Source organism: Jaculus jaculus, chromosome 7 (genome assembly GCF_020740685.1).
Source record: "Jaculus jaculus isolate mJacJac1 chromosome 7, mJacJac1.mat.Y.cur, whole genome shotgun sequence".
In the NCBI taxonomy this organism is placed as follows: Eukaryota; Metazoa; Chordata; class Mammalia; order Rodentia; family Dipodidae; genus Jaculus; species Jaculus jaculus.
This window is the reverse complement of record NC_059108.1, coordinates 119,510,313-119,535,034: the sequence shown is the minus strand read 5'-3', so window position 1 is coordinate 119,535,034 and position 24,722 is coordinate 119,510,313. Positions and strand designations below refer to the sequence as shown.

The window sequence follows — 24,722 nt, the reverse complement described above, 5'->3', positions numbered from 1 at the left end:
AGGTCAGCCTGAGACTACATAATGAATTCCAGGTCAGCCTAGGCTAGAGGGAGACCCTACCTCAAAAAAACAGAAACAAAAAAAGAAATTTGTTTTTCTTTACTGCAACACAGATTCCCAAGAGACCAAGTTCAGTTGATGCACAAGCCAATAGCAAACACTCAAAAGCACAGGCTTTGGGCTGGAAAGATTGCTTAGTGGTTAAGTTACTTGCCTGCAAAGCCAAAGGACTCAGGTTTTATTCCCCTGGACCCAAATAAGCCACATGCACAAGGTGGTGCGTTTGGCATTTGTAGCAGCTGGAGGTGCTGTCTTTCCTTTAAAAAAAAAAAAGAAGAAGAAGAAGATAAAAAAATGAAAGCAGGGCCAGGCGTGGTGGCGCATGCCTTTAATTTGAGCACTTGGGAGGCAGAGGTAAGAAGATTGCCATGAGTTCGAGGCCACCCTGAGACTACCTAGTGAATTCCAGGTCAGCCTGAGCTAGAGCGAGACCCTACCTCAGAAAACAAAACGACGACAACAAAAAAGCACAGGCTCAACTGTAGATGTAGTTCGGTTGGTAGAGTATTTGCCCAGCACGTACAAAGCTCTAGGTTCAAACCCCAACACCACATGAACCGGGTATGGTGCTGGGGCCCCTGTGATCTCGGCAGGCAGGAGACAGAACCAGGTTGGCCAAGAGTCCAAGGTCCTACTACCTACCATACCTATCCTGTTTGAGGCCAGCTTGGGCTACATGAGACCCAGCTCCAACCTCACTGTCCTGTGCTGGTTCCTGAGTGCCTGTCTCAGAGGGCCATCTAAGGGTTAAAGAAGGGTGCTGATAGAGTGTGGAGTGTTTAGCATCCTGCCACAAGTGGTCACAGGAAGGTTTCCCCGTTGTCATCACCCGCTCTGCCCTAACAGGCGAGGGATGGAGGGGCTGAGGGGGTCCACACTGGCCCTGTGGCAGACACGGCAGCCCCTTCGGGTGGGAAGGCCTTGCCTCTGAGTCCTTCCCCTGGCCACAGACACTGCAAAACGAGATCGTGGGCCACGCGCCGCGGGTGGAGGATGTGCTCCAGCGAGGGCAGCAGCTGGTGAAGGCGGTTGAGATCGACTGCCCCGACGTCGAGGAGCGCCTGGGGCACCTGCAGGGCTCCTGGGACGCGCTGCGGGAGGCGGCGGCCGCGCGGCTGCAGCGCCTGCGGGACGCGCACGCCGCACAGCAGTACTACCTGGACGCGGGCGAGGCGGAGGCCTGGATCAGCGAGCAAGAGCTCTATGTGTTCTCCGACGAGCCCCCCAAGGTCTGCTGGGACGGGCTGCCAGCCAGGGCGCTGGGGGTGGGGGGCACACAGTGTATGGGGAGGGTCTACACAGTCTCCCTACTCCCCTGTGGTCACCCCACGTCTTTCAGAACATCCCCAGGGTGCACACGAATCCATCGGAGGGCCCTCTTGCCAGTGTAGATGGGCTCTGTCCCAGGGCGCTTGTGGCCAGGCCTTGGGGTGTCTCTCAATGCTGCAGTGACCTAGGAGGTTTCTGTGGGGATGGAAGAAGGTGCAAGGGCGGTCCCAGAAGGAAGGGCAGATATTCAGAGAAGATTCTCTGGGAGTTGAGAGGATGGAGGGGTGAGGGTCTATGTGAGAGTCAGAGAAACAAGAAGGGAAGGTGCCCGGCTCTCTTTCCCTGAGCGTGGCCAGGCGGGGCTCGGGCGCTGACCGCGTGCCTCCCCCTAGGACGAAGAGGGCGCTATCGTGATGCTTAAGCGGCACTTGCGGCAGCAGCGCACCGTGGAGGAGTACGGGAGGAACATCAAGCAGCTGGCTGGCCGGGCCCAGAGCCTGCTGACCGCAGGTCACCCTGAGGGGTATGTGCTTCTCTCCTGCGGTGGAGTGTCGGCAGGCCATAGGCATGAGGCCAGGAGCCCCACTATCTAGTATTCTTTCAGGTCTAAGAAGGGAACATGGGACCAGTCTCTAAAACTAGAGATTCTGGTCTGGTTCCATTTATGCCTTTGTTTGGGTTTTTGTTGTTGTTTTGGTTTGGTTTGGTTTGGCTTGGTTTGGTTTTTTTTTTTTTTTGAGGTAGGGTCTCACCCTAGACCAGGCTGATCTGGAATTCACTATGTAGTCTCAGGGTGGCCTCGAACTCACGGTGAACCTCCTACCTCTGCCTCCCAAGTGCTGGGATTAAAGGAGTGCACCACCACGCCTGGCTGTGTTCTGGTTTTTTGTTGTTGTTGTTGTTTAGTTTTGTTTTAATATTTATTTGAGAGAGAGAGAAAAAAGTGCAGATGGAGAGAAAGCAAGAATGGCCACACCAGGGACTCCAGTCACTGCAAGCAAACTCCAGACGCACGAGCCCCCTTGTGCATCTGGCTATCGTGGGTCCTGGGGAATCGAACTGGGGTCCTTAGGCTTCTCAGGCAAATGCCTTAACCGTTAAGCCATTTCCCCAGCCCTGGGTTCTGGTTTTGTGTGAGGATGTCACACAAGGTGAGCATCCTGAGCCCAGGTGGGCATAAAGACCAGAGAATGGGTACCAAAACAACCCTTCTGTTGAGCTGAGAACTCCAGTCTTTTGAAGTTACACTAGACTGAGAGACCCTAATGACCAATTCTGCTTTCCCTTTTTTTTTTTTTTTTTTCTCCAAGGTAGGGTCTCACTCTGGTCCAGGCTGACCTGGAATTAACTATTATAGTCTCAGGGTGGCCTCGAACTCACAGCAATCCTCCTACCTCCTACCTCTGCCTCCTGAGTGCTGGGATTAAAGGTGTGCACCATCACACCCTGCATCTGCTTTACTTTTTTTTAAGATTTATTTTTATTTATTAGAGATAGAAATGGAGAGAGAGACAGAGAGAGAGTGAGTGAGAATGGGTGCACCAGGGCCTCTAGGCACTGCAAATGAACTCCGGACGCATGTGCCACCATGTGCATCTGGCTTACGTGGGACCTGGAGAATTGAACCTGGGTCCTTAGGCTTCGTAGGCATGCGCCTTAACCGCTAAGTCATCTCTCCAGCCCATCTGCTTTCCTTCTGATGGTTCATAAAATACTTCAGGACCTCACTATAACTCAGCAAAATCCTTAGGCAGCATGAAGGGAGAGAAGCTACTCCTGCCCATCTGGACTGTCCAGTTGCCTGGAGTCTGGAGAACTGAGAGGCAGATGCCACAGAAGGCCCAGCTAGACCCTGTCCTCAGCAGATCCCCCACACATCTCCCAGGGAGCCCCAGGGACTGAGCCTCGTTATGTCACTTCCCACAGAGCCTACACAGGGCCACCACCGCTTGGACCCCACTCAGAGCTCTGACCCCTGGCACTTGAATCTGAGCTTCCTGGAGAGAGGGGCACTGCAGAGAGGTGCCATGCCAGGACAACTGCAAGACACAAGCCTGCCATCCCCTGAGGCATCATGGCCTAAATACTCATTGTTCTTCTCCCCAGTTTTGTCATCCAGAAAAGCCACTGTCATGTCTATGCTGCTCTCCTCCAGCTGGCCTTCGTAAGGGTGTGGAGAGGAATAGGTCACCTCCTCTGATCCAGCTATCTCAAGTCCATCCATCTGTCCATCCTTCCTTCCTTCCTGCTTTCTTTTCTTTAAATTTTTTTTTCATATTTCTGTTTATTTTTTTATTTGACAGAGAAGGAGGCAGATAGAGAGAAAGAGAAAGAATGGGTGTGCCAGGGCCCCCAGCCACTGCAAACAAACTCCAGACGCATGCACCATTCTTGTGCATCTGGCTTATGTGGGTCCTGGGGACTTGAACCTGGGTCCTTTGGCTTTGCAGGCAAGTGTCTTAACCACTAAGCCATCTCTCCATCCCTCCTGCTTTCTTTTGAGGCAGGGTCTCACTCTATCTCAGGCTGACCTGGAACTCACTCTGTAATCCAGGCTAGCCTCAAGCTCAACAATTTATGGCCATCCTCCTGCCTCAGCCTCCTAAGTGCTGGGATTAAAAGTGTGTGCCACCACAACTGGCTAGTTCTTTTTTTTTTTTTTGTTTTGTTTTGTCATACTGCAGGATGGAACCTGTGACCTCTTCACACATGCCAAGGAAGCACTTTACTGCTGAGTTAGCCCCCTCCCCCACCGGTCCGTATGCTGGGCTCTTGGTCACCATATCTACGAGGTTTCTTGCTTTGCCCCCAGGGAACAGATCATCAGGCTTCAGGGGCAGGTGGACAAGCAGTATGCGGGGCTGCGGGACATGGCTGAGGAGCGCAGGCGGAAGCTGGAGAACATGTACCACCTGTTCCAGCTGAAGAGGGAGGCTGACGACCTGGAGCAGTGGATTACGGAAAAGGAGATGGTGGCCTCGTCCCAAGAGCTGGGGCAAGACTTTGACCACGTGACTGTGAGTAGCTGTGAGAAGCCTCTCCCTTCCTTGGCCTTCCACTAATGCACAGGCACAGGCCACTGTCTCTTCAGACCTCCGCGGCACCCCTGCCGGTTACGGAGTGTCGCAGTCGCACCGGCGAGGTCCGGCTGGACGTCTCAGTCCACCCCGCAGACGGCATGCGGGCCAGCTCCGGGGGCCACCTGGGGAGCGGCTCGCCAAACACGACGGGCCACCTAACCTCTGCACCCGGCTAACCGTATCGCTGTCTGCCGCGTGTGTCCAGATGCTCCGCGACAAGTTCCGAGACTTTGCCCGCGAGACCGGGGCCATCGGGCAGGAGCGGGTGGACAACGTGAACACCATCATTGAGCGGCTCATCGACGCAGGCCACAGCGAGGCGGCCACCATCGCCGAGTGGAAGGACGGGCTGAACGACATGTGGGCGGATCTGCTGGAGCTCATCGACACGCGCATGCAGCTGCTGGCCGCCTCCTACGACCTGCACCGCCACTTCTACATGGGCGCCGAGATCCTGAGCCTCGTGGCCGAGAAGCACCGCGAGCTGCCCGAGGACGTGGGGCTGGATGCCAGCACGGCCGAGTCCTTCCACCGGGTGCACACAGCCTTCGAGAGGGAGCTCCACCTGCTGGGCGTGCAGGTAACTGCCCGCCCCTTGCTCTCGGCCAGCGCATCCGCGACTTAATGCCCTGAGCCCGGAGTGCCAGAGCCCCGCACTGCTTTAGTAGAGGAAACATCTAGAATGGATAACGGATGTCCTTAGAGAACCAGCAGCTCAGGGCAGGGAGCAGCAGCTCTCAAATATCCTTTGGCTTCAGAAGTCGTTCTTTAAGCAGGAGTCCGCTGTCTGCACTTGTAGCTGACGCACCATGCTTTCCCGGTGCTGAGTACTGCTGGATCCCCACGCCCATCTCTTGAGTAGATGTTCGCCTGGCCAATGAAGAAAGCAAGGCGCAGAGGGTCAATATATTGCCGGAGAAACCCTAGATTTACAGTGGAGCCGGGACCCAGGCTCTGGTGATCTGGCTATAGGCTCCACAGGCATAGCTACCAGGCAGATCAGCCTTTCCAGTGAGGGATAAAATCCCCAAGATCTGCCGAGACCCCTCCCCTCATCCCTGGGGTACACCCTCAACAGCCCCGCAGAACCCTCAGGTTCCCCAGAGTTCTGTGCAGTAGAAAGGACAGGAGTGAAGGGCTCTAGCTGTTGGGGCTCCCTAGCCTTCCCAGTGGAACAGAGAACAGTGGGCTGGGTTCTGAAAGAGAACATTGAGGTAGTTGGGCCCTTGGTTCACCCAGAAGTGAGCATCTTAGAGATTTACCCTCCAGCTGCAGGTGGGGCCTGGTGTGCGTGGCGGCTGCACTTGGGAGTGTCAGAGCCCCTGAGAAAGGTATAGCTCCACTGAGACCTCAGGAAGGGAGCTGGCTTCAGCCAGAGAATCTAGCGAAGCCCCTTCCTTAACATGCGAGGTAAGAACCAGAGACCCAGGAGTACGGCTCCAGTCCCACTGTCTCCTTGTCTAGTGGGAGGCACCTGAGACCAGCCACTTGATCTCCTTGTGCCTTGGTTTTCTCATTGCCGAAGCAGGGAATATATGATACTACCTCTTTCATGGGTTGCTGTAAAGACTAAGAGAGTTCATTAAACTTCTACACAGAGCCTGGTCCATGGTGACTCTTCACCATTGCACTCCTGTGGAGGTCAAAGGGTACTGAGTTCCTCCTGCTCCCAAATCCTCACTGGAGTACAGACAGTGCCCTGGGGAGAAGCCAACAGGAGACAGTTGTCCTTCCGCTCCCAGGCCTGAGATGCCTTTGTCAAGGGACCCGTGTCTGGTTTTGCCTGACCACAGGTACAGCAATTCCAGGATGTGGCCACTCGTCTACAAACAGCGTATGCTGGGGAGAAGGCGGACGCCATTCAGAGCAAGGAGCAGGAGGTGTCTGCGGCCTGGCAGGCACTGCTCGACGCGTGTGCTGGGCGTCGGACCCAGCTGGTGGACACAGCAGACAAGTTCCGTTTCTTCAGCATGGTCCGTGACCTCCTCTCCTGGATGGAGAGCATCATCCGGCAGATCGAGACTCAGGAGAGGCCCAGGTGAGGGGGCATCCCCAAGGCAGCTCCACTCCATGCCAGATGAGCCTACAGACCAGGGCTCCTCTGAGAGGGACAATCCTGGACCGTCAGGCACAAGGAAACCCTTGTGAGGTACCAGAGACCAGAGCTGACGGAGTGGCGACGATTTCATGTAGTGGATTGAATATTTCCAAACAAGGCGGTGGTGGGGGGTGGGGTAGATATCTGTCATTTAGATTCTCCAGGAGGGGACAGTGATCACTATCATAGGTGAAGACAAGTGACTTGCATATCTAGAATTAGGCAGGACTGTTCGTTCTCCCCCTAGCACTGGGATATGAGGGTCTTCTCTCCAGAAACTCAGGATGAAGGGGCTGGAGATATGGTTCAGTGGTTAAGGTGCTTGCCTGCAGAGCCTAACAATCTGAGTTTGATTCCCCAGTACCCACATAAGATGCTGAAAATGGCACATGCATCTGGAGTTTGTTTGCAGCAGCTAGAAGACCTGGCTGTTTTGCCCTCTCCCCCCCCCCCCTCTCTCTCTCTCTTTTTCTCCTGGCAAGTAAATAAGCAAAAATATAAACAAAAAACTCAGGATGACGTTGACTACCCATGAGAGTTAGGGTCCAGCTCAGAGCAGTCACAGTTCAGTAAGGCTGAACCTTTTACTCTGGATATCCAAGTGTTGGTGACATGTTTCTGTCCCTCTGCACCCCACCCAGATGCCTGTCTCAGTGACTATATTGTTATCCTGAACAGTACTTTTTAATTACACACACACACACACACACACACACACACACAGAGGTTGGGTGTACCAGGGTCTTGACACTACATACAAACTCCAGATGTATGCACCACTTTGTGCATCTGGCTGTACGTGGATACTGGGAAATAGAACCCAGACTGGAAGGTTTTGTAAGTAAGCACCATTAACCACTGAGCCATCTCCCCAGCTATTGTTAACATCCTTATTGAGATATAATTCACATCCCATATTTTACCTAAAGAATACTGTCCAATTTTTTTTTATATTCCCAGTTTTAGAATCATCCCCACAATCTAAATTCAGAAAATTTCATCACCCCCATGAAAACCATCTCCATTCATAGTCACTCACTGCAATGTCTGCCCCTGGCAGTTCTATTTTCTGTCTCTCTGGGTTGGCCTAGTCTGGGTATTTCATATAATCGGAATCACATAATGACATATTATCTTTGGTGACTGGCCTCTCTCCCTTAGCCTGTTTCCAGGGATCACGCGTGCCGTGGCATGATTCAGAACTTCACTCTATTTTGTTGCCAAATGATTCTCCCAGGCTCCTTTGGCATCATGCACTCCCTACCTGCTCCCCTCACCAATGGAGACGTTAAGGTGTCAGTATTACTTCCGGTGCTGGGCCAGCAGAGGAATTTCCAGAGAAGAGGGAGCGAGGCTAGGTTCCCAGAGGAGAGCGAGAGCGGTCCAGTTTCCTTCTCCCTAACTGCCTTCCCCCCTGCCCTCCCGCCCTCAGGGATGTCTCCTCTGTGGAACTGCTCTTGAAGTATCACCAGGGCATCAAGGCAGAGATCAATACCCGGGCCAAGAACTTCAGCACCTGCCTGGAACTCGGCGAATCCCTGCTACAGAGACAACACCAGGCCTCGGAAGAGGTAAAGGGCCTGCGCGATCTGACCAACGGCTGCAGTGGGGACAGATATGTCTAAGGAGTATGTCGTTGCTTCATGGCGCCACAATAGCCCAAGCCCTACCTTGAAGGAGGTGGCCCCTCACTAAAGGAGAGCGGGCCTGTACCCACCCGACACCCACATGTGTACACACGTCGGAGTCGGTGACTCCACTTCACAGGGGAGACACCTTTAAGTGCCTCAGAAAGGGGGAGGAACTTGTCCAAGTCTTCACAGCAGCAAGTAGCAGGGCCAAAGATGGAAGCCAGGACTGTGGGATCAAGCCAGCCATCTGAGCGCTGCCTCAGACAGATGGGTGGGACACCAAAGCCTGGGCTTCCCCATCTTCTTCGTTCCCCGCAGATCCGGGAGAAGCTGCAGCAGGTGGTGTCCAGGAGGCAGGAGATGGATGACAAGTGGGAGGCCCGTTCTGACCGGCTCCACATGTGTGCGTATTAATAGCCCGAGGGTCTGCAGATGTAGAGGTAGGGCAGGGCAGACCCCAGTCGGAGCAGGTGATGCCCCAACAGGATGGCTTCTCACCACACCCAGAGGAGACCCCATGACACCCCTCATGGGCAAAGCTCTGGGCCAAGGGCCCCGGGGGAGGCAGACAGAAAGCCTGCCTACCACCCTCTTGCGTAAGGTCTGCAGTTCCTTGCTCCAGTGAGCTGCCGAGTGCTAACAGGCCCCTGGGCCTTATGGGTGGGTCTGTGGCTTGTTCTTATGACAGTACTGGAGGTGTGCCAGTTCTCGAGGGACGCCTCTGTGGCCGAGGCATGGCTGATCGCCCAGGAGCCCTACCTGGCCAGCCGAGACTTTGGGCACACGGTGGACAGCGTGGAGAAGCTCATCAAGAGGCATGAGGCATTTGAGAAGTCCACAGCCAGCTGGGCAGAGCGCTTTGCTGCTCTGGAGAAGCCCACCACGGTGAGCCGAGCTCCTCTGGGAGGATGAGAGCTTCGTGTTGGGTGGGGACATTCCAAGGTTGTCAAATACCTAGGCTAGTGTAAGAGGGTGGACAGGTTGGGAGGAAAAGCCAGGTGGGAGGAAGTACTGATATGTGAATGGCAGAGACAAAAGCTGTTACTGTGGGACTGAACTCCAGGGCATGCTGGGGTACAGGGCTGTGGTTAGGTCATCTGAGAACCCAGGTCCCCTTGATGGCTGCTCTGACCCCTCGGCCTTTCCTCCCTCAGCTCGAGCTTAAAGAACGCCTGACCCCCGAAAGGCCCGCCGAGGAGCCTGGGTGAGTGCTGGACCCAGGCCATGTGTCCGAGGAGCTGAGCTTGCTGTCGGGGGAGATGGGGGGGAAGGAGGAGGAGGCAGCAAGACACACCTCTGACCACTCATGCCTGGGCACCTTGTCAGTGAATGCAGAATGGGCAGAACTTGAGAAGTCCACAGCCAAGAGAAGTGACCTGAAGCCCACCACAAGAAAGGAAGGGGTGGCCAGCAGTGGCTGCTGCTAAGCTGGGCCCTCCATTGGGAAGCCCATGAACACTTGGCCCTAGGTTATCTCACAAGAGAACGAGTTCATTTCCAAGGCTTCTGCCTTCACTTTTCCCATCATGCCTTGGTGCAGCTCCTTGATAAGCACCTCTGAGTTTGGCAGGGAGATGCAATGTGTACATTCTGGTGCAGAGGTTGGGGAAGCCAGGTCTTGGAGAAAGGTGAAGAGAGAAAGGTGCCTGTTACTGAAGAGAGACTCTGTCTTTCTCAGGCCTCAAGAGGAAGAGGGCGAGACAGCCGGGGAGGCTCCCCAGGTCCACCGTGCGGCCACCGAGAGAACATCCCCGGTCAGTTTCCTGTCCCGTTTGTCTAGCTCCTGGGAGTCGTTGCTGCCAGAGCCTGCTCACCCCTTCTAAGCTCAGCCAGGGCAGAAGGAAGGCGAGGATGGGGCAGGCTGCCTGTGCGCTCCCCCTCATCCTGCCCACATGCCCTCAGGAAGACACCCCCTGGGCAGTCTACTTGTATACTGAGGTTTTTCTCAATTCATAGAGTAATTCCCCTCCTCTTCTAAACCCGGAAGCCGCTGACATACCAACCCACTGATACAGCTCTATTAGCTTGTTTTTAATCTAGTCTGATTAATAAATTTTATTTGATAAATACATCACCATCAGTGCCAGGGAAGCCACTTTATACAAAGATGATTCATTTTTGTATACAGTCCCTTTTCTTGTTTTTGCACTAACCTCCCACCACCAAATAGCAGCCCCCTTTAGACGCATGCATACACACATTCGCACACAAGCCAATCGTCTGTCCCCTCCTGCCTGCCCCACTCACGGGGATTTTCTGCAGCCAGGTTGGGATCCCCACTCTTCGAGTGTATTCCTGTCTCCCACATAGAGCCCTATTCCCCTTCCTGCTGGCCTGGCTATGGCTCATAAAGTTCACATGTACAACTAGTTCTGAAGCAAGAATGGATTTGGAGTCCTACAGGAGGGAGGGAGGGAGGGAGAATACCAGAGCTTTCAGTACCGGGAGACCAGCTCCCCAGTTTGTAGACAAAGGAGGGTGATCCAGAGAACTGGCTGAAGGGCCCAAAAGAGAGTTGCTGCCAGAGGCCTGGGGCATATGGTGTCATGACCTGGCCTGGAGACAGTCACTTCAGACAGCTCTTGCTCAGGAAGCCTGGGTGGCTGTGACCCAGCTTGGGGAAATGCTCGGGTCTGGGGCTGAGAAAAAGCAAGAACCCACATGCAGCCTGCATGGCTTCCCCACTGCATGGAACCCTGGTGGCATGTAGCTATGGGTATCAAAGGAGTGACAGATCCTTCATATACCCTCTCTCCGAGGAGTGCGTGCTTGACCTGAGTGAGCGTTTAGAAAAATCACTGTCCTCCCTAGAAATTTCTGCTACACAAGCCACCCCATACAGTAAACCCTCTCTATGCTAAATCCCTGTTCAAGTTCAGATTTTAGCCCTTCTTCCCTCAAACACACACACACACACACACACAGAGAGAGAGAGAGAGAGAGAGAGAGAGAGGGAGAGAGGGAGAGAGAGAGAGAGAGAGAGAGAGAGAAAGAGAGAGAAGAGCGGGGGAGTGCACAGTTCCTTTGCTCTCCTTTTCTGAGTCTTACCAGCAAGCCCATCATAACCAGCAGAGGGCACTATGGGCCCTGCTGGAAGGCCTCTCCTAGAAGTTCTTGCTGAAACTCCCATCACCCCTTGTCTATGGAGAACTACCTTCCAGCCACCCTCTTCCCAGCACCAAAGCCTGTTGGAAGGGGAGAGAACGTCAGGAGCTGATGTGGATTGCAGACATGGGCTGGGGCTGTCCCTGCCTCCACCTACGCTTCTTGCCCTACATCCCTGTGTGTCTGCATGCCATGGTGTCCCTGGTGTGTGGCTTCAGGACCACCTGAGCAAACCCTCCACTGTCTGCCGTGTTCGTTCATGCATCAGAGCCACCTCCATCCAACACCTGAATATCACTGGGTTTGGGGAGGTGGGGGAATAAAATCTGCTTGAATCTGAGTGTTCTCTGGGGGAGGGGTAAACCTACACCTGAGACCCTTACCAGGGAGCCAGCTCCTCACCAGATGGGTAAAACTACCCGTGCCTGTACCAGAAAGAAACCAGATGGCTAATCAAATGAACAACCAGGCCGGGAGCCTCCTGCAAACAGACTTCCGGCTGCTGCCTCTTTTGGAGCCTTTTAAGTTTTCACGGGGATCCCCAAGACACAGGGGGAGGACCTAACTCCCAAACCATCTTTGCTTTGAGAAAACAGAATGGAGTGGCGCAGGCGGAGAGAGGCCAACCCAGCTTCCTCCCAAGGCCACCGCTGCCCCATGCCCGCCCCTGGACAGAACCCCTGGCCCATTGCAGGAAGGTTTGGTTCTGCCCGGCCTTCTCAGGAATAGGCCAGGGGTGCGGAGGCTCTCCTGCTGCTCGTGTGTGCAGTCTGACGTCCCTTCCTGTAGTGTAGATCCATACCACATCGCTTCGTGTAAAACCCTTTACTAACGCATGTTGCTTCCTGCTGAAGCACCCTGGCCCTGTGCGGATAGCTGCATACCACAAGGCGGGCCGCCCGCTAGGCCCCTGTCTGTCTGGGTCCTCCCCGCCCCCCCCCCCCCCGCACACGTGTGTACCCGCAATAAATGAGACGCCGTCCCCTCACTGTGCAGCGCCACCGCTGCCCCTTGCTTCTGCACGTTAAGAGTGTACTCTGCTAAAAGCCAGTCCTCTCCTGCAGGTAAGTGTGTATGAGGCCGAGCAGAAGATACAAAGGGTCACAAAGGACAAAACACTGGAGCGACTTCAGAATGTTTAAGATCTGGTCCTTCTGGAACCTTCGACATGATTTTAGACAACCCCCTCCCCACACACACACCCCACAGTCATTTGCCTTATAAAGGCCTCTCTGTCTGGAACATACCCGTGTGTCAAGTAAGGCGGGCCTAGAGGATGATATCTTTCCTACTTTCCTTCCCTCTGCTCTTAGCTCTAAGGCACCTCGGTGACTGGGCAACCAGCAGCCATTGTGAGGCTGGCTGGGATGGGGAAGAAACAGCCAGTGGCTGGGGCACTTGCCTTTGTCTCTGTTTGGGGAAAGGGACCAGGCTGAACCTGTGCCAGCGCCAAGGGGTCAGCCCAGTGTGTGAAGACCTGGCCAGGGCTGCCCTTGTCCCAACACACAGCCCCTGCCTTAGGCACCTCCCCTCCCAGCATCCTTTGCTGCATGGCTGTGGCTGCCTCAGGTATCTCAGTGTCCTGTTTGTGGTCAAATATTTTCTCCTAGGAGGTAAGCGGGCTCCCTGGTGTTGATGATGTGAGTTGCCCTGGTTCAGGGACTCCCCTCCCCCAGGACCACCTTCCTGAGCCCTACGCTTCTCCCTGGCTTTGCAGGGAGAAGCCAGAGCCGCTCTAGACACCCACCCTAAATGGCTGCTGTGATGACATGAGTAACCATCCCCAGAGGGACCGATGCTCCCAGAAGCCGTGGTCATGGGGTTCGAGTGTGCTTCATGGGTGCCATTCACGGTCAGCCCTCAGCAGGCTGCCGGGGAAGAGTCTTCCCCCAAGGGTGGCTCGTAGGCGCCGCTTTGAAATGGGGCCACATTCAGGACTGAGCATGAGGAGGTGGGCTTCCGTGTCCCTGGCCTGTTCTCTCGAGGTCTCAGACACTTGTTTGGCTTTAGGGGAAATAAGCAGTGTCTGCAGGACTGGGGATGTAGTTCATTTGGTAGGGTGCTTTTCCAGCATGCATGAAGCCTGGGTTCGAGCGCCAGCATTCTGGACACGGAGGCAGAGGCATGGGAACCAGTTTGGGATACACGAGAGCCTGTCTCACAAAGCAATGAGCAGCACTCGCAAATCACAGGACCAGTGCCCTGGGGACTGTCAGCACTGGCCTTGCAGCCAGGGCCTGGCTGGCTCCAGCTGCTCTCACCTCCCCCCACCCCCCAGCCAACAGCCTCCAGCTTTAATGGGCAGCCAGCAGTGGAGCTCTGACGTCCTCGCGTAGATGACGTGGGTGTTTAGCAGCTGTGTTTCTTGCCTGAACACGCTTTCCCAACCCCACCCCTCCCCCATGCAGCGGCTTTTTTTTTTTTTTCCCCAGACATTTTGCAGTGAATGCAAATCCTATGTTTGTTCACACTGGGCAGACTCAGCCTGGAATGAATGCCAGCTTTCCCCTAAACCTGGGCGTGTCTCTGCCTCCCCAGGACGCCTGAGTCAGCGTGGCAAGGGTGTGTCTGCTGCCCTTCGCTGCCTTGGCTCCCTGGAGAAACCTGCTTTCTCTCTGAACATCTGCCCACTGCTGGGTGTGCCCAGCTCTCTCTTTGCTTTGCCAAATGCCATCTCCTGGCTCCTCTGCTGCAGAGTTCTTTCTATCATGGTATGTCCCATAGCATCCCCTAGGGGATCCTGATGGACTCAGGACAAGATTCAGCATTGGAGGCATCTCAGAGATGGCTTAGAAGCTAGCAACTTAATCACTGGGTGGGGAATCTGAATACTGGAGTTAGTGTCTTCTAATGCTAGGTTTTTATTTATTTTTTTGGAGGCAGGGTCTCACTCTCTAGCTCAGACTGACCTGAAATTCACTATGTAGTCTCAGGGTGACCTTGAACTCATGGTATTCTTCCTACCTCTGCCTCCCTAGTGCTGGGATTGTTTTTTTTTTTTTTAATATTTAAAAATAGTTTTTTTTGTTTGTGAGCAGAGAGAGTATGAGTGTTCCAGTGCTTCTTGCTGCTGCAAATGAACTCCGGACACATGCACCACTTTACATGAGTACTGGGGAATCAAACCCAGGCCAACAGGCTTTGCAAGCAAGATCCTTTAACCACTGAGTCACCTTCCCAGCCTCCCCACCCCCAGGTTCTGGCTCCAGGTCCCTGAGAAATTCAACAGCCCACCAGCTCTTCCAAAGTCACAACATGAGGATGGGCATTGTGAATACAGCTCCCAAGGAAACCTTGCTCTCTTCTGGTAGCAGGGGACTAGATCTTCTCCTCCCTGTGCATCCGGCTCTACGTGGGTACTGGAGAATCGAACCCTGGCCTTTAGGCCTTGCAAGCAAGAGCATAAATCACTGAGCCACCTCTCCAACCCAGATGTCCTCCCTGTCAGCGAGGAGACTGCCAACTTCCACTGGTCCCTCTCGCTATCTGGTGGTGTATTCAGTATTCCCTCCTGTTGTCTTGCCCAAGCTCCCTAGGTGCTATCACAGTACACAGCTGGAGCCTGGGATGTGGTACTGAGCTGCTCCCCTCTGCTCCCCATCCTACTTCTCCTGAAAGCTCCTGCTGGCCATTCCTATGGCCGCTGACATCTGCCCCGTTCTCACCTCATTTCTACCCCTAGGCTCTTTCCTCCTGTTCAGCCTCTACTTTCTCCTTGGGGCATTTGTCTCTGTCCTAAGTCACTCTCTCTTCATTTGTTAGACTGCTTTCAGTGCAGCAAATTGATTCTTTTTCTTCTCTCTCTTGCAAACAGCTATCTTCAAACAGCCTTCCCAACCTGTCTAGACAGCCCTTCTCACTGAGATGCCAGGAGCCAAGACATCAGACCTTAGGGAAGGGCCAATATCCTGACTGCCAGAGCTCCGGCTCCACTCGCCTGACGCTGTTCTGCCGTCTAAGGCATCGTAGCAGTAGCTCTTTTGTGGCACAAACCCCTCTTCCAGTCACTTCCAGTGTAGCCCTGGTGTGATTATACTGCCTCAACAGACTTTTCCATGTGTCTTACCTAAACTGGACTCACCTTGCTTAGACCAGGAACCCCACCGCATAGTGCTTTCTTCAGGAGTGATAGCACTGCCCCCTCACAGGACGGAGTAGAAAGAGCAGAGCCAGACACCCACAGCCTCTGCCTTCCATGGTTACATGTGAGGCCAAGGGCAACTTACCGGCCCTGACTCCAGCTCCCCTCATCTGTCAAACAGCAGTAGCCACAGTGCTTGCTTTGTGGAGAGCTGTGGGGATGGGAAAAGAATACCTGACACTTAGCAGAGACCCCTTCACTTGTCCTCCATCCCCACCCCAGTCCTTCATCTTTTTTTCCCCAAAATTTATTTATTTGAGAGAAGGGGGGGGGTCAGATAGAGAAAGAATGAGCGCACCAGGGCCTTCAGCCACTGTGAACAAACTCCAGATGCATGCTCCTCCACCTTGTACCACTGGCTTACATGGGTCCTGGGGAACCGATCCTGGGTCCTTTTGGGCGTTGCAAGCAAGCACCTTAACCGCTAAGCCATACTTCCAGTCCTCCTCTTAAAAGAACCACCCTCCGTGTGCACTGGAACATTACCAAGACCTTCCAGAGCCAACTTCTCCGGAACCCCCATCCCTCCTCCATTCTTGAAAACCCTCTACACGTGCTCTGGCTTCACGTTGCAGAACTCATCAGTCAGTCAGTGATGAGGTGTATCCTTAAAACTTGGTCCAAAATAGCTTGTCCTTAGAGAGGAACCCCTGTTTCCAGGGTTTCTTTGCTTGTGGGAGCATCTTCAGAACCTCGGAGAGACCCTGTGGTCCTAAATCAGGTTACTTTGGCCTGGAGAGTTAAGTGATCTGTGTGCAGCCCCTGCATCACCTGCTGGCTGATCCTGGAAATGCACTTTCAACTCTACACCCTAGAAATTAAAACCATTCAGGCCAGGCGCCCCTTCCCTGTTTTGAATGTCTGTGGAGACTTCCCACCGTTCTGCCTACTTCCCCCACTCAAGCCAGTTTCCTAGCAAGGCAGTGCCCTAAAAATGTGAAGTTTATGTGACTTCCGCCCATCCCTCGCTTGACTTTGCCAAAACCCTATCAACACTCCTGTGGCCATCCCTCTCCTTAAATATTTTATTTATTTATTTATTTATTTATTTATTTATTTATTTATTTATTTATTTATTTATTTATGAGAGAGAAAGACAGAGAGAAAAAATTGGTGCACCAGGGCCCCTAGCCACTGCAAAGGAACTGCAGACGCATGTGCCACCTTGCGCATCTGGCTTTATGTGGGTACTAGGGAATTAAACCTGGGACCCTTAGGCTTCGCAGGCAAGTACCTTAACCACTAAGCCTTCCATCCTTCTCATAGGGAGTCTGGACCCTTGCCCTGTTTGACCTCAATCCCATGAGGTCTTCAAAGGTCTCCTGAGTGCACCCTTGACTCCCATGGCCACCTGTCCCTGTCCTTCTCTGACGTGGTCCCAGCAGCTGGCACATATGCCCTCAAATCTATCTGTTCCCCAAATCAGAGAACTGGGCTCCACTGCAGGCAGTGCCTCCTCTTATACCAGTCTCACCCCAGCCGCTCATTCCCATTGAAGTTTCTAGCCTCCAAGTCGCTAAAACATTCTTTTTGTTTTGTTTTTCAAGGTAGGGTCTCACTCTAGCTCAGGCTGACCTGGAATTCACTATGGAGTCTCAGGGTGGCCTGGAACTCACAGCGATCCTCCTACACCCAGTCCACTAGAACATTCTTGAGGGTGTCCACAGAAAGTCTGGGTGATGTCCAATTCTGGGCACCCCTCGGCAGTGGAGGCAGAACCTACATCTTCCTGATGGCCGCGGGTAGTGCCACAGGCCTCCTGCCTTAGTGCACAGAGGTCCACAAGGGCTCAGATCATCCCCACCCACTGCATGTTGGCAAAAACCTGCCTGTCCCTGCAACCACACCTCAACTGCATGAAGAGCCAACTCTGGGCCCTGGCCAGCCTATCCCTCTCTAGCACACTTGGTATCCACAAATTCCTCTGCTCATAGGCATAGCAGATCGCCACCATAGTACATGACATGTTTCCAGGGCAACAGGAGAACTGTCACCTCTTTCCCAATTCACCCTTGGGACTTTGGCATAATTGGCATTTTTGCTTCCGCCATCTTCCAGCCTGACCCCTGGGAGCATTTGAGTTAGGGTTATCACTTAGCTGAGAGGTCCTTGATGCATCCAGCCTAGAAAGAGGAGCTCAGGCTGGAGAGATGGCTTAGGGGTTAAGGCACTTGCATGCAAAGCCAAAGTACCCAGGTTTGATTCCCCAGGACCCACATAAGCCAGATGCACAAGCTGGTGCATGTATCTGGAGTTCCTTTGCAGTGGCTAGAGGCCCTGGCACACCCATTTTCTCTCTCCCTCTCTCTCTGTCTCCCAAATAAATAAATAAAAATAGGGGCTGGAGAAATGGCTTAGCGGCCAGGCTGTTTGCCTGCAAAACCAAAGAATCCCAGCTCGATTACCCAGGACCCACGTAAGCCAGATGCACAAGGGGCACATGCATCTGGAGATCATTTGCAGTGGCTAGAGGCCCTGGCGTGCCCATTCTCTCTCTCTCTCTCCCTCCCTCTTTCCGTCAAATAAATAAGTAAAATATATTTTAAAAATAAATAAAAATATTTTTCAGGAAACAAAGGCAGAAAGCATTCCTTTACATTGCAGGCCTCATGCTCACTCCATTCTCACCAGCAGGTTTGAAGCTGGTCCAAGCAGCCCAGGCCAGGGTAGGTCTCTGCCAAGCCATTTGACTCTCTCCATTCCCTGGCCACCTTTGTGCCTGGCCGCGGCCCATGGTCCTGTGCTGCCTCCCTTTCAGAAAGCTATGGGTTCTGGTGGGCTGGCTCTACTGACACGCTGTGTGATCCTGGCTCGGCCCAGGTTTTCCATCTATGGTCAGGACAGGCAGAATCAGTGTTGTCAGAGCTTCACCTGGACTTCAGAATCCTGAGAATGTCTTTTTGCTTCAGCCTGTAGTTTCATCTGCCTCCATCTATCTCTTCACTAGCCACTCCTGGCCATCCCCCATGGGGTCTGCTTCCCTAATAGGGCTCCCGTTGCAGATTCCACCTACAGCGTTTTCCCAGAGGCATGTCTACAAACAAAAGTCTCCAGGGAAATTCCTTATCTCTTGTGAATTGCAAAATAAAGATCTCTATACCACCTGCATGCTGTAGGCATACCAGTAACTTTCCTCTACATATCAAACCCTCGGGGGTAACTTTCTAGATGCTGGTTTTGCTTCAGGAAAGGAATTGATGCCTGGATATATGTTGACAAAGTCTTCCTCGGAGGCTTCTTCACAAAGTGGTGGACTCTCTATAAAGATCCATTTCTGGATTGCCAGAACCTTTCACTAAGTAGTTGACCTCAGCCCTGTCTGGTAAGCTCTGTCTTTGGCCTTCTAGGACTCTTTCCCTTCAGATCCCCCTCTAAGCATTTTGATGCCCCCCCCAGGCTGCTTCTGCCTCTGATCTGCCTAGAAGGGCTCTGCCTGTTCACTATAATCTCCTCTTTCCTGCCTGGAACCCTAGAATATTCTAGTTGGAAACAGCAGAGGAGCAGGTGTGGCCTCGCCCGCTAGCTGCTGAGATTCCCCCATTGCTCAGCTTCCCATATTTCTAGGTGTTTCTAGGTGTTCCAAATGGTGTTTGAGATGGTCACACTGGCCACATAGACACTGACCACAGTCACTGTTCAGCAAAGCAAAGGGTCAGAATGGGTGGTGGATAACAGCAACATTTACAGATGTGACCTCTCTTCTGAAGGCTCCGTAGCACCTGTAAAGTGGGTGTTGGTAACACCCCACTACCTAGGAGCGACAGGAAGGTCTGGTCTCTCCAGACCCCCAGGGACATCATATCGGGCCTCTCTGACCCAACACCTAGGCTTTGAGCTCTGGAGAGGGTGTGTGCAACACGTGGAAAACGTTTCCATGGGGAAGGGGTGGGCTTCTCTGGAGTTGCCTCTCCAAGGAGTGTTTTTCCCCTTTGGGGCCAGAAGTTAGCCAAACGCACTTGGAAGCTGAGGGTAAGAGAGAGAAAGCACTGGAACCACAGCCCTCTATGACGCCCACCTTCATTCTTCCCTGCCTTCCTCATCCATGTCTCTCCCCAGCCCAGGAGGGAACAGAGGCCTGCCAAAGCCCAAACCTCCATCCCTACTTCCACTTTCCGCTCCTCCCCTTTGTGTGTGGAGAAGGGCAGGGTACCCTGACATCCTCCCGCAGGCACAAGCCCACAGGAGGAATCTTTGCCTAGATTTGAACCCCTCCCCCGCCACGTGTCGAATCCAGCCATGTACCTTTGGAACGCACCGGCCATGGTGGCTTGGGCTTGTTCCCATGAAGGAAGCAGCAGGAGGAGGCAGGGAAAATGGAACTCTTTTCCTGGCTGAATCCATCTTTATTTTCAGACACTCGTTCCCAAAAGACAGGCAAGAGACCGAAGTGAAAGCACAGGCAGCCAGCCTGGACCTAGAGCCTCCAAGAGCCAGTCCGCGAAGGAAGAGGCAGGACAAGAATGGCTGCGAGGGGCTGCTGGCTCCCCTCCCTATGTCTGCCATGGCGTCTTCTTCAAGACCCTCAGACAGGGTCCAGGCGCCCCCTCCCTGCCCATCTTTAGCAGCGGCAGTGGACCCACGCCCTGGCCTTTGGCCAGAGTTCCCTCTTCTGTAGGACGAGCAGGTCCAGGTGGGAGCCGAGAGGTGAGGCGTGAAAAGAGCCTTCCTTTCTGCCTCCTGTGCTTTCTACCCAACCCACAGACGCTGGTGGATTGAGGTCCCAGAAGGCTCTAAAACGAGGCCCCCCTCTTCCCCGTCAGAAGATGACCCAGCCAGGGCTGCGGGGCCTTCAGAGCCTCGGAGAGCAGGGCTGGCCCCAAGAGACAAGCACTGCAGCGTGCAGAAAGAGGCTGGTGGTCTGGCCACAATCTACAAAAGTTTCTACGGAAGGGGGAAAGAAAAAAAAAATTAGAGCCATCTAGAGTCCGTGCTTCGAATTGCCTCCTAGATCCATTAGCTGCGTCACTTCGGAAGAGTCATTTAACCTCATTGAGCCTTGTTTTTCTCATTATACGCAAAAGAAAAATGTTAGGTCAGTAGTTTCCATACTTTTCCAGCCAGGTTACTTTTTCTCTTTTCTTTTCTTTTCTTTACTTTTTTTTTTTTTTTTTAACTTTTCATGGCAGGGTCTCACTCTAACTCAGGCTGTCCTGGAATGGAATTCACTATGTAGTCTCAGGCTGGCCTTAAACTCACAGCAACCCTCCTACCTCTGCTTCCTGAGTGTTGGGATTAAAGGCTTTGAATGACTTTTTGCCGAGACCCCCTACTTGGCATTCCTTAGTGCCACCTCAGGCAGGACTGTGACTTCAGCTCTTCTAAGCGTGCACTTTGTTCTAGCTTAAACCTTCAATACGACGTCCAGCATGGTTCCTTCACCCCCACCCTCTGCTTCAGGCGGGTCTGAAGGATTCTCGTGGAGGGAACACAGCCTGCTCTTCCCGTCTCCTCCTCACCCCTCCTCAGCATTCTTCTAGCCCCCAAGTCAGCTGCTGTGACCATGAAGCACAATCCTTCAATGCCTGGGGTGACTCTAGACCTCGAGGTAGTATGTCCATGGTCTTGAGTCTTTGGTATCCAAACATAACTGCTAGGGCCACTTTCCCGTGTCACACTGTGAAGTCTCTAGCGGTCAGGCCGTGGAAGTGACATGTTGGCCTTATGGCTCAAGTGAGGCTGCCTTCCTTGGTGCTCATTCATTGCCTGGCACTGGAGGCCTGGCTGTGCCCACCTCCTCACCTCTGCTGCCTCAGACGTGAGGACGCCTCAGACAGGCCCTGCTCGAAGAGGTGCTCAGCCAAGGGACAGGGAGGGCCCCTCCTCTTCTTGTGGATACCTCTAGCTACAGCCAGCAGCTGCTTCCTGCACTTGGCTTGGGCTGCAGAAGCTCCACACGGAGGTAGAACTCCAGTGCAATGAGCCCTTAGCCAGTGCTAGAGACCCCTGTGCTCCCCAACAGGCCCCTACTAGGTGATGGGAAGGGGGCTATTAGAACTGATGCAGCCCTCCAGGGAATATGTTCCTTTTTTAAGGTGAGGGGAGACTCAGGGCTTTAACCACAAGTCAGTGGTAGAGAGCAGAAGAGTCGCCCCCTCCGAGTCCTCATCCAGGTGGCTTGCCATGTGTCCCAGCAGTAGACCCTTTGTACAAGTGAAAGGGTTTTTTGTCAGAGCCCCGCGGTCTCTCAGAGTATCTGGAGGAAGCATGGGTGGGGCCTGGTGCTGGGCCTAAACCAGAGCTTTGCCACAGCTTTGGAACACACCCTGGACGTGATAATCCACCGCCCCCCCCCCCGCAACCCCTCCCCCACAGCTCCCTTGAACAACCTTCTCTTGCTGTATTAGAGAATGGAGTCACCCCACTGCTCAGCGATAGAGCTAAGGTATGGTCAGAGGGAGCTGGGGACACATGGTGAGCTGTAAGAGTCACGGTGGGAGACGGGCAGTGGCACACGCCTTTAATCCCAGCACTCGGGAGGCAGAGGCAGGAGGATCACCATGAGTGCAAGGCCACCCTGAGACTACATAGTGAATCCAGGTCAGCCTGGGCTAGAGTGAGACCCTACTATGAACGCCCTCCCCCCCAAAAGAGGGTGGCCCAGCAGCTGTGGTAAAGAGAAGCAGGTTCACTCCCATGGGGCGCAACCAAGAAAGGTTACTCCTGCCCTGAACCCCCAGAAAAGTATGCTCCTCCTCTGTGCCTGAGCAGGGGGAAGAAAGGCCTCAGGACCTGCAGCCGCCACCCCCGCCAGGACAGCGTGAGGACAAGCGGGAGGAATCCAATGTGGGTGAGAAGCCTGCCACCGAGCCCCTCTTTAAGGTTCTGGACACGCCCCTGAGCGAGGGTGACGAGCCCACGACACTGCCAGCCCAGCGAGACCTCGGGCACAGTGTGCGGATGGAGGGCTACCTAGGCCGCAAGCATGATCTAGAGGGCCCCAACAAGAAGGCGTCAAACAGGTGTGTGGGGGAAGGGCCATGCGGTGGGGGCTGGGCAGGTACTGGGGTCACTCCCCCAGCAAAGCCTTGGTGGCATGAGTGTGTGTTGTGGGGAGCTGCCCTCTGCCTCTGGCCGCCCCGGCGGGCTACTTGGCATGATGGAAAAAGCCTACCCGTTCAAATCTTAAGACTTCATGAGGGCTGGAGAGATGGCTTAGCAGTTAAGGTGCTTGCCTGCAAAGCCTAAGGACCCAGGTTCGATTTTCCAGGACCCACGTAAGCCAGATGCATTAGGTAGCACATGTGTCTGGAGATTGTTTGCAGTGGCTAGAGGCCCAAGCGTGCCCATTCTCTCTCTCTCTCTTTCTCTCTCAAATAAATAAACAAATAAAGTATTAAAGACTTCCTGAAAAGTTACCTAACTCTCTTAAGTTACTTTCCTCATTTATGAAATGGGAATAATGACAAAAGCAGGCCCTGTGCCTGGCAACGAGCAGGCTCTCTGCAAGCACTGGCCGACGTTCACAGGACTGGGTCACAGGGAGGCAGTCTTGGTACTAACAACATGGCCTTGACCAAGCCCTGCTTGAGGCTTCAGTTTCCTCAGTTATAACATGGGAGATGCCTGGGGAACACAACCCAGATGGCTTCTGGAGGTCCCTTCCAACACCGACCCAGAGGCTGTCCCCTTTTCTGACCCCAAGCCAGCCACATCATTAGGTTTTGTCTGTGCAGGGCTGTCCTCATCTGGGGTCTCCTCCTCGCAGCAGTCCAGGGTCCCAAGGGAAACGGAGCAGCACCAAGAGGTGAAAACTAGTGGTCCAGGGACCCTTACTTGAAAGCTCACAGGGCTTCCTATCGTGGGGGACTCAATAATGCTATTTCAGATTCCAAAAAGGACCAACCACGCAGGGACCCAGCTATCCTGAAGAGGGAGAGTCCCCCAGGAAAGGAGGAAGTAATATTTATTGAGCATCTACTACATGCCTACCATTCTCTTAGATCTTTATACCCACCTGGGGATACTACCATTTCCATTTTCCAGATGGGGAAACAGTCTCAGAGAGGTTATGTCATTTGCTCAAGGCCAAACCTTACTCCAAAGTCCTAAGTCACTGCTGCACTGCAAGAAGGATCCTGAGCTGCAAGTCAAAAACTCGGGCTTCACTAAGCAGCTCTCACCCACTTTGAATGGGTCAAGTTCCATCTTTGACTCACCAATACTTCCTCCCTGGGCACCCTCCTACTTCTCTGCCTTCCAGCCCTCATAAAGGGAGGAAGAAGGAGGGAAGAGGGAAGGAGAGAGAATAGCTTAATGCTTCCCAGTGCTCCTTGCTATAAAAATGCAGCCGCCTGCTTCTCTTTGTCAGTGGAGCTCAGACTAGCCCACCTCTGAGCTAATGAGCTTGATGCTCTCCAGACATTCAGAGCCTCGATTTGGAGAACTCTTGTCTTATTTTAAGTGACAAGACAGAGCTGAGCATGATAGCACATGCCTCTAATCTCAAGGCCAGCCTGGGCTCCATACATAGTGGGACTGCGACTCAAAATAACAAAAGCAGGACTGGCGATATGGCTCAGTGGTTAAGGTGCTTGCCTGCAAAGCCTGACGACCTGGGTTCTATTCCCCAGTACCTATATTAAGCCAGATGCACAAAGTGTGTGTGCATCTGGAGTTTGTTTACAGCGGCTGGAGGCCCTGGCATGCCCATTCTCTCTGTCTCTCTTTTCTCTCTCTATCTCTCCTGGTAAATAAGTAAATATATATATACTGGCTTTTTGAGGTAGGGTCTCACTCTAGCCCAGGCTAACCTGGAATTCACTATGGAATCTGAGGGTGGCCTTGAACTCACGGCGATCCTCCTACCTCTGCCTCCCAAGTGCTGGGATTAAAGGTGTGCGCCACCACGCCCAGCCATAAATATATTTTTAAAAATAACAAAATCAAAAAAAAGAAAGAAAGAAACTGAGGCTGTATACTGAGCATATGGTATCAAAACAAAAAAGAGGGCTGGAGAGATGGCTCAGCAGTTAAAGGTGCTTGGTTACAAAGCCTGATGACCTGGGTTTGATTCCCCAGTACCCACATAAATACAGATGTACAAGGTGGCACATGTGTCCGGAGTTTACAGAGGCCAGAGGCCCTAGCACCCATATTCTCTCTTTTGCTATCTCTCTGTCTCTCTCAAACAAATAAAAATATAAAAAGAAAGAGAGAAATAAAGAAAGAAATGGGTGGGCTGGGAGATGGCTCAGCAGGTAAGAGTGCTTGTTGCAAAGTATCAGGATCTGAGTTCAATCCCCAGCACCCACATAGAAGGTCAGGCATTGCAGCTCATGCCTGTAACCCCAGTGCTGGTGGGGTCTAGGTGAGCGGTGGGGACAAGAAAATTGCTGGGG

General features: G+C 53.3%; 1 protein-coding gene across 3 annotated transcripts in view; it reads left to right on the top strand.

Annotated features, from left to right (window-relative positions):
- The window catches only part of Sptb (spectrin beta, erythrocytic), a 147,066-nt gene that overhangs the window by 117,589 nt on the left and 4,755 nt on the right, over positions 1 to 24,722 (top strand). For all 3 annotated transcript variants that reach the window (XM_004649261.2, XM_045154131.1, XM_045154130.1), the window contains exons 23-33: positions 1,011 to 1,289; positions 1,722 to 1,852; positions 4,142 to 4,346; positions 4,615 to 4,989; positions 6,203 to 6,447; positions 7,940 to 8,078; positions 8,457 to 8,541; positions 8,827 to 9,023; positions 9,293 to 9,342; positions 9,817 to 9,892; positions 22,093 to 22,343. In XM_004649261.2, coding sequence (XP_004649318.2) covers positions 1,011 to 1,289; positions 1,722 to 1,852; positions 4,142 to 4,346; positions 4,615 to 4,989; positions 6,203 to 6,447; positions 7,940 to 8,078; positions 8,457 to 8,541; positions 8,827 to 9,023; positions 9,293 to 9,342; positions 9,817 to 9,892; positions 22,093 to 22,343 — 2,033 coding nt within the window. The remainder of the gene's footprint in view (positions 1 to 1,010; positions 1,290 to 1,721; positions 1,853 to 4,141; positions 4,347 to 4,614; positions 4,990 to 6,202; positions 6,448 to 7,939; positions 8,079 to 8,456; positions 8,542 to 8,826; positions 9,024 to 9,292; positions 9,343 to 9,816; positions 9,893 to 22,092; positions 22,344 to 24,722) is intronic.